This window comes from Gymnoscopelus braueri (genome assembly GCF_963280865.1).
Source record: "Gymnoscopelus braueri genome assembly, chromosome: 4".
NCBI classification, from domain to species: Eukaryota; Metazoa; Chordata; class Actinopteri; order Myctophiformes; family Myctophidae; genus Gymnoscopelus; species Gymnoscopelus braueri.
Window position 1 is genome coordinate 19,776,494 of NC_137605.1, and position 20,188 is coordinate 19,796,681.

Below are 20,188 nucleotides of genomic sequence, written 5' to 3' on the forward strand. Positions count from 1 at the left end.
TTATACCAAAAGGCATTCTGTGGGACTGGAGGTCAATACTGAAAGTCATTTTTCTCTCAGTTTCACTACAGACACACACAGCACTCATACCAGACGGCAATGTTGTAACATGTCTGTGCCAACACAATAGAAGACTTCCCACCATTGATCTTTTAAAACTTAAGGCTTTAGTTGCTATTGGACTATTAGGCTGTGGCGTGCCCACTTCTTTTATTCAAAATGGACAACTGTTGTGACAGAGATGCCAGGGGACACATGTTCTGAAACAGTGGCGGAACCACAAAATCATGTTTTTATGTTGATATTGTGTCTCTCTAAAGACATTAACAGGATGGAAAACCATGGGTATTTATGACAACACTTAAACACCGTGCTGGGGCTCTGGTAAACAGCTATTATCCCAGCAATACTAAAATGACGGCCACAGCTCGAACCATTACAGCCAGGCTTCCTATAGCAGCCTGCTTAAACCCTGTTTATCCTGTGGCCAAACGGGCTCTTACCTCATAACCTATATATGGTACAGCAAAACAGCTGTACGGTACAACAAACCAAGGTAACTTCTAGTAATAGACAAGGTGAATGTTGTCCACTGATTCAGCAGTTTACCGGCATTTCAGTACTATTGTGGTGAGATGTGAATTTCAGTTTCAGCCGGTTCACTTTTTTCCCCAGTCACTCTGAAAAGTGGCTGTTTGGGAGAGGCAAATATTCCCTTCTGCCTTTGTTATTGTCGTGTGAATTAGAGTAGCATAGCATGTCCTCATTGGACAACATGTGGCCAACCTCTGAATGATCATTATGGACTTAAGAATGTAGCAATTAACCGTGTTTGTGTAGAGTCCCGGGTTGACACATCAATGGTGTTCGACATGTTAAATCATTCTGAATGAAAGCTAGTTTGTTATGTGTGTAAGTGTGTGTGTGATTGAGTGTGTACAAGCAAGGTACAGCATGTTGGAAAAGCTACATCATCACCACATTTGCTTTGACAAAACACAGCAAAGTAAGATGATATAGCAACAGATTCATATCACAGAGACGAGCCAGCACAACATTTGGGTGCAGCAAATGGAAACCATGGAATGAAGATGGCTGGAACTTCACGTCTTCATTTCTGGGTTTGGTTACAGATGGTGTTCAGATGTTCTGGCGTTGGCAGATTCAGAACCAGTTTAACCTTAACGGTTCACTAGAAAACAATGACAATTATGCGAGGACTGTCATGATGTTGCACATTTTTCATGGGGGCCATGAAGGTGCAGAATATGAACCTTTGATGGTACATTAGCAAGTAAATAATGCTGACTTCATTTTTTTAATATCTTTTGTATAAGAAAAGAAAAGAAAAAAGAAACACCCCACTTAACCCATTAAAACCATCTGTGTCATTTTAGATTTTCAGAAAACTCTTAGGATTTAGAACAGTGATTTAGAACAGTGGTTCTCAAAAATAGCAGATATACAAGCTCACAGCACGTCACTTTGTGCCGCGATGCGAGCTTGTACATATACTATTATTGAAGATTTCAGAAAAATATCGAAAGTGTTTATTTTTTTAATAATCTTTAAATGTTTACACAAATCTTCTCTTCTGGGGGTCCCTAGCACAAAACATGTTCAGATGGGGGGGTCCACGGCCCAAATACATTTAAGGGTCCTTGGCACGAAAAAGTTTGAGAACTACTGATTTAGAAGACATTTGTAGAATCGGCCTCAGGTCTTAATGGGTTAAACAGGGGTGATGTCATGGTCTGGTCCTAATCCCTGCTATGGACAGTATCAGTTATAACTATAAGGGCCAGACGAGTGACACCTCACTCTCAGGTGACACAATACAGGGAATTAATTGATATCTGACCTGATAATAATACTGTCTGGTGTAACGGCGGATCAAACCTCAAAGGCAGACTTTTCCTGTGGGATTGTCTGACCGCTCCTGGTGAAAGTAGGCCACGCCCCCTCCCTCCTCCTACCTGTCCGTCCCACCTCTCTACCAGTATGTCTGCTCTGTGCTGGGCCACTCCAACTGTCCCCTCCCTTGCACTGCTACCCATACAAAGGCTAAAGGTGACTTCACTGGCGTTTCACTTCTCCTCAGGACATCAGTGGGATATTCCTTTATGTGAGGCTGCATGCCGTCTTCAAACAGTGTGTAATGACTGAGCAGCACTGGGAATTAAGGCCCATCCACTGCCCTGTGTTTTAAAGGTAAGCATGACAAGATCATTTCATTATATGTTATTTTCATTCATAATATCAACTTATTCTGTTGTTGTTTAGTAAAACCTTGTTGATAATGTAATCTAGTTTAAAGTTGAATTTAACCAGATTCTATGTATTTTTATTTACAGAACAAAGAGAACAGAATAGAATACTGTTGAGCCTTTTAGAGGTGTCATTATTCAATGAAATATCTGAAGAGTTGTGTGTCCATCTGGTAACCCATTGACATACCCTCCCACTGTATATATATTGTATACTGTATGTATGATGAATAATGTAAGGTTTTTGGACCCCAGGAAGTCTTGGTGCCATTGGCATCAGCTAATCATTAATCATTAATCATTTTAATGAATAATTTAATTAATTAATTAATTAATATGTACATACATAAACCCCCACCTGCCTTAACCACTTAAACCCACAGGGATCTACGTATGTTGTGAGCTTGTAGATCTGCTATTTTTGCTGACTGTTCACCTCAGAATACGGACACGGACACTATAGAGTTCATGTGGTTAAACGCTATCACCTAAACTACATTCATTGTCACTAAAACAAGCAGTAGTTACATCAGATCCTTCCTTCCATCGCAAATGAATGTGTCTGCCTGTCTGGTGCTCCAAATAATATCAAAATCGTAACTCTTGGTTTTCAAATGATGTGGTTTGGTGGTTTTGTCATGACAATTTGACCATTGACTGAATATTTCACCTGTTGTTTGATCAGGGTGGTTCTACCTACATCTCATACCGTCTCCCATAATCAGTCACATATTGGTCCCCAAATGACGCCGGCTCTGGCTAGATCTGCTCCGAGCGAGCTCAACCATTGGTGGAGCAAGCTGAGGTTCCGTCTCCAGAACAAGAAAGGATGGAACGAGATGTTGGATGAAACGTTTCTGATGCAAACCAAACAGTGAGTCTCCTGCTGACCGCAACATCAAACAGCAACCTCAACACATAAATACCTATACCTCATAGGCAGGCTGAAGCCTGATTTATACTTAGCTGTGCGCTGGTGTCATGCACCGAAAATAGCCGATCTACAGGCTTGACGCGTTGTGAGATAGTATTTTGGCTATTTTGGGTGCACGACACAGCACAACAGTTCCTAGGTGTGAGGGAAGGAATTCCCTCATTGCCTTTTCTACCCAACATTTTCAACCTATGTTCATATAATTGGTCCTCACTAATACTCATGATAAAATGGTAAAAAAAAAATCTACTCTGCCTGTGTCTCATAGAAGGGATGTGGACAGTCCAGAAACCTGTCTACCAGTGACATCATCGTTAGGCAGATTTCACAAATTTTATTTAGATTTTTGTTAACGCGAGAACTATTATTGCATTGCAACTTTACAGGAATCGAAAGAATGCAGTTTCTATTAGCTTGGATTCCCAATCGATGATGTCACTGGTAGACGGGATTCTGAACTGTCCACAGCCCTCCTCTGAGACACAGAGTAGATTTTGTTTTACCATTTTATCATGAGCATTAGTGAGGACCAATTATATGAAGATAGGTTGAAAATGGGTGAAGTCGTTGTTAAAGCCAGAGTGTTAATTTAACTCAGTTTAAGTCAGCTGCCTCTAACTTGCTGCTGATTGTTGCCCCTGACAGCTTGACCACACCTCACCTGTTCCTCTCTATTCAGAAACTTCAAGAAAGCAGTTTTAAAACCACTGCTGTTACTAGAACTTGTTAAACCTACAGTACATCCCATTGTCCGAATAGGCAGGGCCGTTATGAGGAATTCAGGACCCCATGAAAAGATGTGACACCAGGCCCTTTAAAACATATACAGATGCTTACATTAATACTGTGGACCCCTCATGTATCACTTTTCACTGCTTTATGATGGCTCTGCCGATGTGCCACCAGTGCCTCTCTCCATCTCCCAACCAACACCTGCCCCTCACCCCCACCTGACCGACGAACACCTGACCTAACCCTAATGTGTTCACCGACTTGGACAGAGTTTCAAATAATATACTGTAGCGTCAACATTCAGTCAAAGTCAGTGAAGTCAGGGTTAGCCTGGACAGATTACTTGTTGTCAACATCCCTGTTTTTCTGCAATCCTCCCTCCTTCAGATCAAATAATATTCCTCTCTTCTTCGCGGCTCAAAAGAATAGTGTGGGATGCATCAAGAAACTCCTGAGCTGTGCGTCCACGAATATCTTCGAGAGAGGTTAGTGCAAGCAGCCGGTTTAAGCACCGTTAGATTGTCACGTTTGTGGAAATGTTGTAAGCCAAATCTTTGACTTCCCCTCAATTTAAATACTCCATTACAAAAGTCCTAAGTTTTTGACCACTTAAACCCTATATATTTCATTGACCGGTGTCCCCCAGGGGTCTATACCCACACCTTTATTCCCTCTACACAATTTTTTCCCCCGAAAATAGGCAATCTACAAGTTCACAAAGCGTCACACTGCGATGTGTTGTGAACTTGTTGATCGGCGATTTTTGCCAAAAGTTCGGCCATGAATAGGGACACTTGGCTTCACGTGGTTAAAAGCTTTGAAGCTCATCCTACCATTGTGGCCTTGAATGTGTTTATCAGCTAAACCAGTGGTTCTCAATCGTTTCTGGATCATGGCCCACTCGAAAATCCTGAAAGCGTTCGCGGCCCACTCATCTGACCACTTAACGCGCCAGCCGAATGGCTGCACGTGTTAAGCATGTTAATTCTAAGGATCAGCCAATCAATTGTGTTCTGGCTTGGATCAATGTAACCAACGTAGCGTACTGTAAATTCTTATTTACAGGTATCACAACGAAAGCTGATTTTTCAAGGTCTAAAGAAAAAAAACATTACCATGTCAATCATAGTGTTTTGTCAATTATTTGGGGGCCCACTTGAAATACCCTCATGGCCCACTAGTGGGCCGTGAGGGCTGAGAACCACTGAGCTAAACATAATGTTCCTACAGTGTTGACTTTACGTGTCATGCAGGTGCTCTGGGAGAGACAGCACTACATATAGCCGTGATGAACGACAATGTAGACGCTGCTGTGGCGCTGATGGAAGGCGCACCTGAACTCATCAACGAACCCATGACCTCCGAACTCTTCCAAGGTAGAACAACCACATGCCCGAATAGCCACGCCTAGTTGTTGTCGTGAAAGTAAAAGGCTGTTATTTAAGCGATGATTCACACACACGGTACTTCTGTTTTTGAGGACCGATGAATCACAGGCGTGATTAAGTTAAATATTTTCGTTTTGTTTGTGAGTGTGTGTGTGTGTGTGTGTGTGTGTGTGTGTGTGTGTGTGTGTGTGTGTGTGTGTGTGTGTGTGTGTGTGTGTGTGTGTGTGTGTGTGTGTGTGTGTGCGTGTGTGTGTGTGTGTGTGTGTGTGTGTTTTGTTTCTCCAACGTCAGTTTGAGTGTTTATAAAAAGTGCTGTTCATTCCAACAAAACACCTCTGTAACCACTTTTAACCTGGCATCCCTATTGTTTAAATTATAAAATAGGGCTTAAGTGGCTTAACCTTAAGTCCTAAAGGTAAAAGGTTAAAGGTTAACCACTTAAGTACTATTTTATACTTTAAAAAAATGTTGAACATTTTTGAATATAATGACACGCTCAAGATGGAGATGCCAGGTTGTAAGTGGCTGAACGTAGTGGTAGAGTTGTTAACCTTTAACCTCCAGGCTCTAACCTGTCTGTCTGTCTGTCTGTCCGTCTGTCTCTCTCTCTATCAGGTATGACTCCTCTCCACATTGCAGTGGTCAATCAGAATGTCAACCTGGCCAGACATCTCATCAGTAGAGGAGGCGACGTGGTCTCTCCCAGAGTCACTGGACTCTACTTCAGGAAGAGGATAGGAGGACTCATATACTATGGTGTGTGTGTGTGTGTGTGTGTGTGTGTGTGTGTGTGTGTGTGTGTGTGTGTGTGTGTGTGTGTGTGTGAGTGTGTGTGAGTGTGTGTGTGTGTGTGTGTGTGTGTGTGTGTGTGTGTGTGTGTGTGTGTGTGTGTGTGCGTGTGCGTGTGCGTGTGTGATAAGATCAGGACAGGACAAAGGTTTTAACATTGTGCTGTTGTATACGGCAGTTGCTGACTGTAAGTGTTTTTGTAGTGTGTCCTAAAATGCTTCCCGTTCATATTTCTTCACATGTATAATTTGGTCCGCAGGTGAGCACATCCTGACGTTCGCTGCCTGTGCTGGAAATGATGAGATTATCTCCATGGTGATAGATGCAGGAGCTAGCACCAGAGTCCAGGACTCTCGTGGTAAGGAGTTCCACTTCCTTCCCCCTCACTAGAACAGTTTGTTTTTGGTTTTAACCCATTAAACCCTATAATTGACCAGGATCCCCCAGGGCTCTATACTAGGTCTGCACCTTTTTTCCTTCTACACAAAAACTCTTTGCCAAAGTACAGTAGCTGATCTACAAGCTCACAGCACATCACAGTGTAACACGTTGTGAGCTTGTATATCTGCTATTTCTGCTGAATGTTTGCTCCAGAATAGGGACACTAGTGTTCATGCGGTTAATGCATGAGGTATTATTATTAATAATATATTTGTAGTTCAGTGTTCACTTCAGGACTCAAGTTCAGCTATACAAGACAAAACGGCATGTTATGTTGTGTCATGCACAGCAAACATGTCCCTAGTCATTAAGCTTGAGTGGTGTATTTTGTCAGGCTACAAAATTACATATCGTACATAATGGTACAATTTAAAAAACAATCACATATTCAGAAAAGGAATATAAAATAATCCTCCACCAATAAATTACTCAACTTGTCGTCACATAAAGGACAATAAAACATCAAATCAATTTCAAATGATATAATAAACAAATTCTATATTCTAATGGTGTGCCGTCCTGTTTCTATATTGTAGATAATTTGTCAGATATTTGTCGTATTAATTTCTCCCAATGCTTTTACACTTACCCTCTCCTTCCTTCCTTCCTTCCTTCTTTCCTCCCTCCCAGGTAACACAGTGCTTCACGTTCTGATCCTGCAGCCCAACAAGTCCATAGCGTGTCAGGCCATGGATCAGATTTTGACCCGTGATGCAGACCTGGACCAGGCGGTACCGCTGGACATGGTGCCCAACTACCGCGGGTTGACGCCTTTTAAACTAGCCGCCAAGGAGGGAAACACAGTGGTGAGGCAAATGATGGGACTAACTGGTTCAAAACAAAATGTCTGATTTATACTTGGTCGTGTCGGGTCTCGCACCGAAAGTAGCCGATCAATAAGCTCATAACGCATCACAATGAGTCTTGTTGTGAGCTTGTAGATTATCTATTTTCTGTGCGCGACACGGGTACACAACTAATTATAAATTACCCGTATTGAGAAGGGTACACACACACACGCACGCACGCACGCACGCACCAGAGGTAGGGGGAGAATATTGCTTCTTTGTGCCTGTGTGAAATCTTATGAAATCTGTGGCCCTGTGTTTTCAGGCCTTCCAGCACCTGGTTAATAAAAGGAAAGTGGTTCAATGGAGCCTGGGGCCCTTGACCTCTAACCTCTATGACCTGTCGGAGATTGACTCGTGGGCTGACGAGATGTCAGTATTGGAGCTCATCGTAGGCAGCCCCCAAAGAGAGGTACAGTACATGACAGTGTGGAGCAGAACTATGCTTCATTTATATCAGTGGTTCCTAACCTTTTCTGGATCAGGGCCCACTTGAAAATCTCAAAAGTGGTCAGATGGGTGGGCCGTGTGCATTTTCAGAGCATGTTTATTTTAATGATCAATCGATTGTGTTCCGGCTTGGATCAATGGGACTAACATAGTAAGTTCCTGTTTATCGGTATAAGACACCAAAAAAAAGAATATGATCAAGTCAATGACAATGAATAATTCTCCTCCCCTGATGTTTTATGTGTAGAATGTGTTTTATGTGTAGAAATAGCTTATTATTTCCATTGATATCTACAGTTTTAAAGGACTGGTTCCATGAAAGTAAAGCAAGAGTTACTACTGAAGTTAAGAAGACGCCTCTTAAGACATTTACCCCCAACTTGTTTTTGATGACAGAATAATCTGTGGTTTTGAAACAATTTACTTTGGACAAATGTCAGATGAAAACAGATACAGTTTTGTATTTGAAACATTTTGATTCACTCTATTCTACAGGCTAGAAGAATACTAGAGGTCACTCCTGTTAGACAACTGGTCAGCCTCAAGTGGAATCTGTATGGAAAACATTACTTCAGGTAAACACACGACAATGTATGTTTGTGGTCCTAAACCTTGAAGTGACCGATTTACAATGTTTCCCCCCCACCCATAGGGTTTTAGATTTCTGCAGAAAAGATGTTTTTTGGTGAACTGATATCTTCACATTTTGTCCTATGACATAATTTAAACTTGTTAATATCCCAACCAATTTTTAAGCAGCTAAGTGCTTTTTAAAACGTATACAATTGTTTGTGTGTTGATTTATGGAGATTATCTTGTTGAGCAAAATGTGTTATCATAAATGTTTCTTTTAATTTATCCAAAACAGCAAAGGCGTGCCATTGGAAATCTTGCATAATGTGAAGAAATATGAGCCAAGAGAGGCTACTGTAGAAAGAGGGATAGAAGGATTATTTTAAATATCTGTGAAAACATGGAAATGAAACATTTCTAGTGTAACTGGTACAAATTGTCTTTCCCCAGATTGCTGATGATTGTCTATCTCCTGTACATCGGGACCTTCACACTGTGTTGTGTATTTCGCCCCCTGAAGGACGCTCCAGAAAACTACAGCGACTCAGCGATGGACAAAACCATCCGTGTTCAGAAAACACTTGAGGTGAGTCACAGACTCAGTTATGAATACACAACGTGTTCATGTTGTGAGGGTTTTTATTTTCTCTACCAAATCGTACTGTTTATTAATTTATAATGAACCCTTCTCATGGATGTACTGTATTAATATTCAAGTGTTTTCCTCTCCGCCCACAACCCAGGAGAGTTATGTGACATATGAAGACAACCTGAGGCTGGGAGGAGAGGTTATCAGTGTCCTGGGAGCTTTTGTCATTCTATTGCTGGAGGTCAGTCATTATGATACATTTAAATATTGATTTAATTCTCCTCTCATTAACAGCACCTTCTCAAAGTTCTACAACACAAAGACAGTTCAAAGCGAGTGATAATCGGCAGTGCCAGTAATTAAGGGAATTCATACATAGATTAATGACAAAAGGCAAAACAGTAGGGGTAAAGGGAACAGATATTTGGTGTTTGAGGCTGATATTAAAATAGCTCAGGGTGGGAGGTGCCCCCTTGTGGTCAGGCAGTGTGATTGGCTGATTGACTTGGAAATTCATCCAGAATAGAAGTGTAGTGGATCATGATAAAAGCAGTAGTAGAAGTTTTATTTTTTTAAAGATGTTAAAACAAGAAACACTTGACCCAAGATACTTGTAAAAACATTTCACCTCAAAGCAAAGAAAAGGAAACATAACAAAAACGATGTCTTTCTGCCAATCCCACAGATCCCTGATATAATTAGAGTTGGGGCCAGGCGCTACTTTGGCCAGACGGCTCTGGGAGGCCCCTTTCATGTCATCCTGTAAGTTCAAAATGATTGCACTGAACCACTGACCATATTGCTTGGATTAAAGGCATTTTATGAAAACAAGGTTTTGTTTTCACACATTTTGTACATGACATCTAATACCACTAACACCTTTTACTGTTTTACAATAAGGTCTTCTGAGACTATTGTCCCATAGGGATATTATGAATAATATTATAATACTATATAAATAGTATATTAAAGACACTGACAAGCAGGATTGCTAACCCTGGTTGTTGTTGTGTGGTTGCTTCCAGTATCAGCTACGCGTGCCTGGTGGTGCTGCTGTGTGTTTTCAGGGCCAGTGGTCTGGACGGGGAGGGTGTGCTGATGGCTGTGTGTCTGGTCCTGGGATGGAGCAACGTCATGTTCTTCGCCAGGGGCTTCCAGATGCTGGGGCCCTACGTCATCATGATCCAAAAGGTACAGGAAATGCTCTGGTTCCAGTTTGGCACTTTAGTGTTCTGAGTAGCCTTTACCTGCCCTGGGTGAGGTGAGTGGATAAAGGACCTTGTCAGCCCTAATGCTGAAAATAGTTAGAGAAACCTGAATGCCCACATCACTCCCAAAATAAAGATTCTTTAGGTGCACGGCCAAGGAATGTAACGTGTAGAGAAAGAAGCCAGCAAATCTGCAAATGTCCTTTCAAAAGTGTATTTGCCTCACCGGGACAAACAACAGATGCATTTCAGCTAATCAGCCTTCATCAGTGTTTAAATAGTTATCAGCACACTCTTCAACATGCTTCAATAATTGCATGACATAGATTGTTTGCACCACTAGTACCAACTCACACCTGTACACATGTGTAGATTCTCAGACCATCATGTGTTCTCTCGTTTCCTCCTAGATTATATTTGGGGACCTGACCAAGTTTATGTGGCTGAGTTTCATCGTCCTCATCGGCTTCTCCACCTGTGAGTATATTCTGGACATTGTGTAGTTCTGTGGAAATACCGAATCACACGTTAGATACGTCATCCCTCCTGGTCCTGCTCTGTCCTTCTCACGAGATGGGGAAGAAATTAGGTATCGAAAAGTTGGTGTTTATTCTGTTACCAAAAAAGTACCAATGCTAAATAAGTTGTACACTGTACAGTATGTCAAAAATGTTGTCTTAATCGTAAGAAATCCATCATAAAAATGGTCTAAAAGAAAAAAGAAAATAAGACATTTGTCTCTGTTAACCCACTCCCTTCTCTCTGTCTCCATCTTGTGGTCTCAGCTCTGTGGATGGTGTACATGACCCAGGACCCAGAGTCCATCCCGTCCTATCGCTCCTTCCCCATCACCCTCTTCTCCCAGTTCGAGCTGAGCGTGGGCCTCATCGATCTGCCCGTGGACCACACCATCGTGACGCCCCCTATCGTCCACGTGCTGCACTGCACCTTCTCCGTGGTCTCCTACATCCTGCTGCTCAACCTGCTCATCGCCATGATGAGCGACACCCACTGGAGGGTGGCGCAGGAGAGAGACGAGCTCTGGAGGACTCAGGTACTGACTGTGTGCCCGTTCGCACAAAATCACAAGAGCACAAACGGTAGTGTCTGTAGGGCCGTAACTATCGATTATTTTCTCAGCAATTATTCTATAGATTACCTTTTAGATTAATCGAATAATCGAGAAGTGCGTTTTATATGAACAATTTGATTTTAGCCACTTAAGTGTTATATTACACTTTGTCACGCAACAGAGTCATGCAAAAATAGTAATGATAGCTGGTCTAGAACGTGTTGTGAGCTTGTAAATTGGCTATTTTCACTCATTTTGACATTTTAAAAAAAATGTTTGCCTACAATGACATTCCCAAAATAGGGACTGGTTATTCATCGATTATTTTATAAAATTATTATAAATTATTTTTGATAATTAAATCAATATGTTTGATTAAATATAGCTCCCATAGCTGTCTGCAGCAGTGTGGTCTAACGGTCAGGTCTATATATGCTGTTCCGCAGGTTGTAGCCACTACCCTGATGTTGGAGAGGAGGCTGCCCCGCTGCCTGTGGCCTCGGCTGGGGGTGTGTGGTCTCAGCTATGGGCTGAAGGAACGCTGGTACCTGAGGTAAGACAGTACTGCAGCACCATTAGACACAGACACACACAGAACACTATAACTTCTGGCTTATTTATTTTGATTTACACGTTTCAGTTCTTCTAACTTTCAGCCTTAATTGTTGTCTTTTATTGTGTAGACTAATTCAGCTGGGACTTTACTTAACGTTTTTCGTTTTTGTTTGAGTGTCTGAACACAATCATTAATAACCATATACCTGTACCTAACCTTAACCATGTGAAGCGTGATGCTTAAACACAACAATTTGAGCATTATACCTGAGGTTAGGTCATTATGGCTGTTGTGCAATGCATCATGGGTATGATACTGGCATTTCAGGAGCCACTATGTTATTGTTTCTACCTCAGTGTAGTAGTTTCTCTTTTAAACACTGCTCGTGTGTTTTATCACAACGCAAATAAATGAAACGCAATGTTGCAGGGTTGAGGACCGGAACGACCCGATGTTTCAGAAGATGCGACGCTACGTGAAGGCCTTCGCCAGAGACGACGATGGCGGTAAAGAGAAGGAGGACCCCGAGAAGATGCCGGGCTCCCTGAGGCTCAGACCTAAACACAGGGGTGGACTCAACCTGAACAGGAAGTCTCTGGCGGGCTGGCAGATGATTCGGAACAGCGCTTTAGGGTTGGACATGGAGCAGGATGCACTAGAGGATGACCAGGACATCAGATATGTCTAGAAATCGATCCTGTTTAAAAAAAAAAGCTTTATCCGTCCACTGACTGAGCACACGGTATGCTCTTTAACAACAGTGCCATGTTCTACGAAGTCTTTGGCTTTGCTCAGACTGCAGGCAAATCCGATTTGTTTCTGAAATATGACCTTTGGGACTGACTGTCCACACTGTTCTCAGATCGGATTTGTGTATTAAGACATCGTCGACCTATCTGCATTGGTTGCCGTGGTAACGACGTAACGACATAGGAGTGAGCATGGCTCCTTATTACGCTGTCATACGAAGATGCTGCTCGCCGAAAATAGAAGATCTACAAGGTGGCAACGTGTCGCGATGTGATAAAGTATGAATCTGCCTTCAGATGTGTGGAACACATCTTTAGTTTTGAATCGCATTTCAAACCACCTAGGAATGTGGTTTAAATCAGTTTCCATGTTGTTTTTTTGCTGTTCAGACAAATCTGATTCCGTTCTGGATAGGTAAAAAATCAGAGATGGGCTGATATGTCTGAATATAGCCATACAGTTACACACATGCATATGTGGGCTGTGTCCAATGTGTTGTGGTGGACACCTAGCAACTTCACTGGATCAGTGAGTGGATATGTGCCTTGATCATGGACACTTTGATGGGAGTGGTTGAGGGAGGTGTCTCCACGATCATTCTGTCTCTCCTCGCTACTTATGGGAGAGATCTCTATAACCACTGGTCTCGTCTTCTTACGTTCACCACATTTAGCAGTTATCTTTGCTACATTAACCACTTGAACCCTAGTGTCCCTATTCTGGGCATGTCATAGTAAGTGAACATTCAGTGAAAGTGGCAGATTTGCTAAGCTCACAACATGTTGCAGTTGTGACCTTGTAGATATTAGATCTTGAGTGGGGAGAAAAAAGGAGCAGACCAACCAAGTATAGAGCCCTGGGGGACCCCAGTCAACTAAGTATATAGGGTTTAAGTGGTTAAATGCACTGAATTACTCAGTAACCATGCTTTGTCAGAGTGCAATATTGTAGCACATGCTAGTAGAGAAAATTGCTCAACTGGTAATGTCTGTATATACTGCAGTGTAGTCCATGGTGCAATTATTTATGCAGTATTATGCTACAGAAAAAAGTGTATTATTTTGTATAGGACTGTGTATGCTAATGCTAATACAGAATAGAGTAATAATTAGTCTAACTTTGTATGCATATATATTTATATATGTATACAATACTGTGTATATACTGTATAATGTGTATTACATTTTTATATGATAATAAAATCTTGAAACTACTTTATTGAAGTCAATTAGTACTCATTCAGAGATTCAAAAGAGAATTTATCAGAACATACAGTGTCAGCTACACAAGTGCAAATTGATTGAAATGAAACACAATGACATTTTAAAATATACAGTCAACGCGTGTAACTAAAGTACAAGTACCACAACCTGGCCCCTTCACATCAAAATAAGCATAACAATAATTCAGAAACCTCATTATCTAGCCCATAGTTGGATAGCATGTAAGCTACAGAGTACAAAAATGTACAGAAGATAGAATCAAGATCAAACAATTTAATTATTAAAATAACTGGTGTCCCTTCTTTGGGCATAGCATTATAGGCAAAAATGTTTTAAAACTTTTCAAAAGTTACAACAAAAATTCATAAATTGCAAAAGTAGCGTGTCTACAATCTCACGAAGCGTTGCAAATGCACCGTGTTGAGAGCTTGTAGATAGATGTGACACACTTGAGGCAGAGATAGAAAGCTGTGGAGATGTGGGGAAGATACTGAATGGGATATTGATTTGTGTGGTACCAGAGTCAGGACAGACCTTCTTCACACCACCTACAAACATGTCTAATCTACCAATAGAAATATGCAGTAGAGTAGATATTATCATTTGAATTGTTACTGTGGAAATGATCTGTCAGACTTTAAATGAAAAGGTTGTGGTGTCTTTGTAGCTGGATGTTGTCACAGCGTCTTCTGGCAGATGTAGTAGGTCATGCCAGTGCAGTCAAACCTTCTCCAGTTCTTGTCTGTTGGCTGCCCTTTAGCCAACATCACGCAGTCATCATTGGAGTTGTCCTCGTCCCAATAACTGCCAACGACAGAAGAACAGATATGCTTTGAAACTTATTTCTTATTTATCAGGCTTATTTTCTGCTTATTTATTTCTTAACCCAACAGATTTATTGTTAAGAGTTTTAAGAGTAAAACGAAGACTATGAACTGCATGATGGAGACCAGAACACATGTCCCTACGCCTACGGTGATATTAAATTCTATCTTATCTTATACTGTAGCACTGCTCAATAAAGACAGTTTGTTGTTACAGTTTTCCCTGTTCCTCTCCCATGATCACATTATAGTTGTTTTTATGTTAAAAGAGGGAGTGGTCCACTCCTTTTGTATTTCTACAGTAGGAAAGCTGAGAGACACAGCTCTCATGGGAGTCAATCAATCCCGGGCCAGGCATCAGTGACAGACAGATACAGAGGCTCTGGTGTGCTTCACTCCGATAGGCCACAAAGATGTCAACACAACACTAAGGTGTTACGTGTAGTAATGATAATGAATGATAATGAATTTATTTGTATAGCGCTTTTCCAAACAAGGTTACAAAGTGCTTTACAGAACAAAATAAAAGAGCAGCATGATAACCATAAGAGCAGATAAAATCATAACATAATTAAAACAAAAATAACAGAGAAGGGCATACAAAACAATTAAAAAACAAACAACACAAAAACTGATAAAAAGGCAAAACCACTAAGAAAAGGCCTTAACATAAAAGTTTGTTTTCAGAAGTGATTTAAAAGAAGACACTGATTTTGCTAGCCTCAGTTCCTTGGGCAGGGCATTCCAAACCCTGGGTGCCTGGACTGCAAAAGCCAGATCACCCCGGGTAATGAGGCGAGACTTGGGGACTTCCAGGAGAAGTTTACAGAGGCCAGACTAGAGAATAAGGAGTTACAGAAGTCCACGGGGGTCTCTCTCTCACCTCTGTCCCAGCCCAGTGTTGTCCACCCAGGTCCAACGACTTCCTTGTTGACTCAGCCCAATCCAGTAAAGCGACAACGCCTTCTCAGACAGGAAGTTCTGAAAAAATGACAACAATGCAAGTAGGATGAGAATAAAAGTGACTATTAAAGCAACTAAAGGGGCACTCCGCGGAGCGCATTTCTCTGCCAGGCTGGGTTGCTAACCTAGGGCTGTGTAAGTTGTGGGCTGCAGCCAACAGGACCCGAGGAAGCTACGGAAAGGGAGGAAGGGAGGAAGGACCGAAGAACAGGAGGAAGGATGAATAGGAGGAAGGTAGGAAGGAAAGGGATATGGGGTGGGACAATGTGACCCTACCTGAACTCTCTGGTTGGTGATGACAGCCAGGTGTCCCCCTTCCTCCTGGCACTTGGCGTTGCTCTGATTCCAGTTGCGTCTGTCTCTGGACAGGTAGAAACAGGAGCCCTCGAAGTGCAACCAGCCTTTACCACACTGGCGACACACTGCGGAGGAGATTCAACATTACAATACATTTTAACTGTCCTGAATCCTCACGCACTGATTATAGTGTCTGTGAGACGGAAACATTTACCTCCTCTATCCAGACTTTTAGTCTGATCTCTTTATTTCCGTGTGCACGTCCCTCCCTGCACTCTCACTAGTAACTATAGGGTAAGAACTTAATTTCATGTACCTCCCATGCAGTACTCAATATCATGTACGAAAATACAGTATATACAGGGAAAGGTTGTCATTACCTGTGTGTAGAGCCACTGAGATGAATTGCATCAATGAGGGGTCAGAAACACTACAGGTCATTTGGTTCCTATACTGTACAGTATATGTATTGCGCATGCTTCATCAACACCCATTACGAGGAGTGAATGTTTGTAACTATACAGTAGTTTTTGGAACTATTGGCTGATGGCAAGCGTTCCTTCTTGTTCTTGTTGTTATCTCTGAGCACACTGAAACAAATTCCAAATCAACTGTAAGTTGGTTTTGGCAATAAATGATTGAATATTTAATATAATATTAATATTCTTCATTTACATGATCTGCCATTGCTGTAAAAAGAATTAGCTCGATGGAGTGAACGGAGATGACTCATCTCTTTCTATTTCAAAGCTCTGCCTGTGTGTAGAGCCCTATACAAGTACAAAAAGTGATACAGTAAGTGGCAAGAGGAAAACTAATCACAACATAGAATTGAGAAGTCAATTCATTCAGTTGGAATAAACAAGCCAAAAAGAAAATAAATCCTCCCCAATTTAGTTGTTATGTCAGTTACCCTGTTTCTGTGGTGGCCAAATTTGAGTATACATGGTGAAACTAGATTATGATTCTAAAAAGTGAATTTAATTATATTCTTATATTTTTTAACAACTAACAAAATAATATTCTAATTCTAATTTATAAAGCAATGTACCAGCAGTTACACAGAGCTACAGCTATACTATAAAAATAGAAATGAGATGGTGTTGTTTTGTATTGAACTACGGTGCGTTGGTCAACCTGACAGAACACTCACGTCGAACCGTTGGGAACGTAGCCTGGCACGTCTCATAGTTGCACACATGACCTTGCGTGGCTTTCACCTGTTGGGTCACCAAAGCTTCCTCAGTCACCCGGTCCAGTCCATCGGAGCAGCGTGTGTGTTCTGCTTCAACTGGAGAGGATGGAGAGGTGAGAGACCACTAGACATTTTCACACCCACATCAATGTCTGCTGTCACAATTTACTGAAAATATGCAAAAAATTGTCCACATGGATCTACATTCAATTAATAATCCACTTGGGTTTGGCAGACATGTTGTTTTCACTGTGTTTAAATCCGAATATAATGTCTGCAGATACCCACCCTTCATAGACTGGAAAATGATGATGAACAACAGAATCAGACATAATATGCTGAGGAACAGACACACAGCCTGATACACACGCACACTCCCCTTGGTGGGCTTGTCCCCTGGGCAGGAGAGAAAGAGAGAGAGAGAGAGAGAGAGAGAAAGAGAGAGAGAGAGAGAGAGAGAGACAGAGCGAGGGGGAGAGAGAGAGAGACAGAGACATAGACAGAGACAGACAGAGAGACAGACAGACAGACAGACAGACAGACAGGGAGATATTTCCAGTGAAATCAGTACACAGCTAAATCCTCTTAGCTAATTTAACTTGGGGGTGTTACATTGAATTAATCCTGTAGTTCCACGATAGCATGCGTCAGGGGAACTTGATTTGGCAATAAAGACTGACTAAACACCTGAACAGTGGTTTGTCATTGTCCATGATGTACACAGTCAACTTAATGACATTTCCACATAAAGGCAACAAGTACAGACAAAGTACTACCACGTGCATAAGGAAGGAGAGGATCACATTACATTCAAGAACCTCTTTCTCCTCTCTGCAGTGCAGCCTCCAGGGCTGCAAAACATTCCGACCTACCTTCATTCTGCTTCAGCTCAACCGATAGCTTGGACTCAGGTGACAGCTTTCTGTCTGCCTCATCGGATGGCTTATCCACGTCATAAATGCGGCAGAATTTGATGTACATTCCTTCCTGTAAGTGGGTGCGTGGATGTGTGTGTAGGCTTGTTTACGACGTCCCGTTCTGACTTCCAGTGTAGCCGACTCCTACTGTAACTCACCACTGGCACTGGCGCTGTTCTGAGACGGTCTCTATGGCAACCTGTGGTGTTCACTGATTACTGAATTATTTATGGGGGGATGTTCCTTGAGGTTGCCCTTCAATTCCGAAATATCTACAGTATCTCTCTGTCTCTCAGAAAGTGTGTCTGATTGTCTTTCTCCTGTTTAAGTGTGTGTATAACTATCTATTTTACTCTTCTCTGTCTCTTTCTGAATGTTTGCGCGTGTGTGTGTGTGTGTGTGTGTGTGTGTGTGTGTGTGTGTGTGTGTGTGTGTGTGTGTGTGTGTGTGTGTGTGTGTGTGTGTGTGTTCATGGCTGAAGGACTGATTGACCCTGAAAAGCAATACATTGTATTCCAAAACAACAGATTGGACTACCATTCCACTTTCTTCTCTGAATTAGTACGTTGTGTGTGTGTGTGTGCGCACGCTCCTGTGTGTGTGCGTGCATGGGTATTAAGACCTTGAAAAGCTGTTAATATTGCTCAAAAACAAGTGCAGTCCCTTCAGGCCAAATGTGTCTCTAAAACAGAGAAAACCTCTGAGAAGTGTGACACAGTAGGCAGCATTCATTGTGTGACATTTGGAGGCCACAGGCTAGTTTGCAGGCAGCCCACTGCTGGACACAGTGCAGAGACCGGAAATCTGTGGCACAAACTGCGCGTCACTTAATCTTGCTTTCCTATTAGGGCTTTTAGGGCCATATGATACATTGTGACAACCTTGTTTCTCTTTTCCTCTTTTTGTTTCCTCTGCACTTTCAACAAAGAATGAGCAAGAGCATTTTAAGACTGCTATTTACACGGGAACCACATGCTGTACTAAATAGAGAAAATGACACCAAAACTCATTTGGTCTTATTCTATTTCTGGGAAATGAAATTACTGCATTACTACATGAACGCAGGCAGAAGACAAAGCATTATGTCACCAAAACAAGTCTTTTCACGTGCTCTTATTTCCTCTTGGTCAACAAGAACTATTTAATTATACAATGTGCCCAGACCTACAGTACATGACTTACGGTTAGGCAGAGATGTGTCAGGAATAGCCTGTGCATAGATGTCCTCAGATGGACCCTGCAGGCTGGAGTAGACGTCCGCTTCTGTTGCCTCTGAGACCACACAAACAGGCGTTAAAAGATAAGACAAACAGTCAAATAAAATGAAAGAATCCACTAATCTGTTCAAAAATGAACAGATTATATATTAAACTAGAAAAAGTGCTCCTCGGAGCACAGGTCTCCGCCAGGTCAGGTACGTTATTGTGGCCTCCTGGTGGCGCTATAATAGGCCAATGTGAAAAGGGTGCCATTTATTCTTAGGTCGTTCACGGCAATCGGACACTGCATTCATGATTTGAGGCATTTTGTTCCAAAAATGTGTTTCGCTAAATTAGACCTGCTGGTGGCGCTATAACAGGCCAATGTGAAAAAGGGTGTCATTTCCTCCTTGGCCTAATGGGAATGTGTTTGTGAAATTTCACGGAAATCACAAGCTGCGTTCATGATTTGAGGCATTTTGTAAAACGGACCAATCCTGCAAATTTTGGAAGCCAACCTTAGCCAATGAGGATGGAATACGGTAAATCGGACAGATCCGTGTTGATCACATGACTATAGAGATACTGTGTACCGATTTGCATGACGTTTGGATAAAATCTGTAGGAGTAATATAAAATAATTGGTTTTGCACAAATCGGCCTCCAGGTGGCGCTATAACAGGCCCATGTGAAAAATTCTTTCTGAATTGGCATCCAGGGAGTGTGTGTGCAGTTTCGCAGCGACCGGGCCAACGGTGCCGGAGATTAGCTGCTAACACACGGACAGGACACACGGACACACGGACACACACACGGACGGACGGAGGGTAAAACATACTCTCGCCAGGCCGAAAGACAATGAACAGTATGTGAAATATTTTGAGCATTATGGGAAGGTCTCCTCCCATAATGCCTGAGGAAGGTCGCCACTGACCAAAACGCTGCTTCAATACATTTTCTCAAGGAACGTGCA

General features: G+C 42.0%; 2 protein-coding genes across 4 annotated transcripts; one reads left to right on the forward strand and one right to left on the reverse strand.

Moving 5' to 3' along the window:
* Nucleotides 1–2,029: 2,029 nt before the first annotated feature.
* Nucleotides 2,030–13,810, forward strand: trpv6 (transient receptor potential cation channel, subfamily V, member 6). Of its 2 annotated transcripts, XR_013933105.1 has the most exons (18): nucleotides 2,030–2,211; nucleotides 2,953–3,141; nucleotides 4,321–4,418; nucleotides 5,187–5,309; nucleotides 5,937–6,077; nucleotides 6,370–6,468; nucleotides 7,182–7,357; nucleotides 7,665–7,811; nucleotides 8,345–8,424; nucleotides 8,873–9,008; nucleotides 9,166–9,252; nucleotides 9,697–9,773; nucleotides 10,037–10,202; nucleotides 10,630–10,696; nucleotides 11,005–11,273; nucleotides 11,738–11,844; nucleotides 12,277–13,198; nucleotides 13,492–13,810. XR_013933105.1 is itself a non-coding variant. In XM_080427485.1 (17 exons), exons 2-17 carry the CDS (start codon nucleotides 3,011–3,013, stop codon nucleotides 12,533–12,535), a joined length of 2,163 nt encoding a protein of 720 aa, XP_080283611.1. In that variant the 5' UTR covers nucleotides 2,030–2,211; nucleotides 2,953–3,010; the 3' UTR covers nucleotides 12,536–13,810. The 2 variants fall into 2 exon arrangements, 1 of the variants encoding a protein (XP_080283611.1); XM_080427485.1 differs by having other exon boundaries at nucleotides 12,277–13,810.
* A 268-nt stretch (nucleotides 13,811–14,078) lies between these two features.
* On the reverse strand, nucleotides 14,079–18,190 carry LOC308084698 (CD209 antigen-like protein C). 2 transcript variants are annotated; one of them, XM_080427521.1, is made up of 6 exons: nucleotides 17,972–18,190; nucleotides 17,388–17,495; nucleotides 17,058–17,186; nucleotides 15,884–16,029; nucleotides 15,528–15,625; nucleotides 14,079–14,624 (listed from the first exon to the last, which is right to left on the reverse strand). In XM_080427521.1, exons 1-6 carry the CDS (start codon nucleotides 18,078–18,080, stop codon nucleotides 14,498–14,500), a joined length of 717 nt encoding a protein of 238 aa, XP_080283647.1. In that variant the 5' UTR covers nucleotides 18,081–18,190; the 3' UTR covers nucleotides 14,079–14,497. The 2 variants fall into 2 exon arrangements, with proteins under 2 accessions (XP_080283647.1, XP_080283646.1); XM_080427520.1 differs by having other exon boundaries at nucleotides 17,058–17,195.
* Between the last annotated feature and the right edge of the window lie 1,998 nt (nucleotides 18,191–20,188).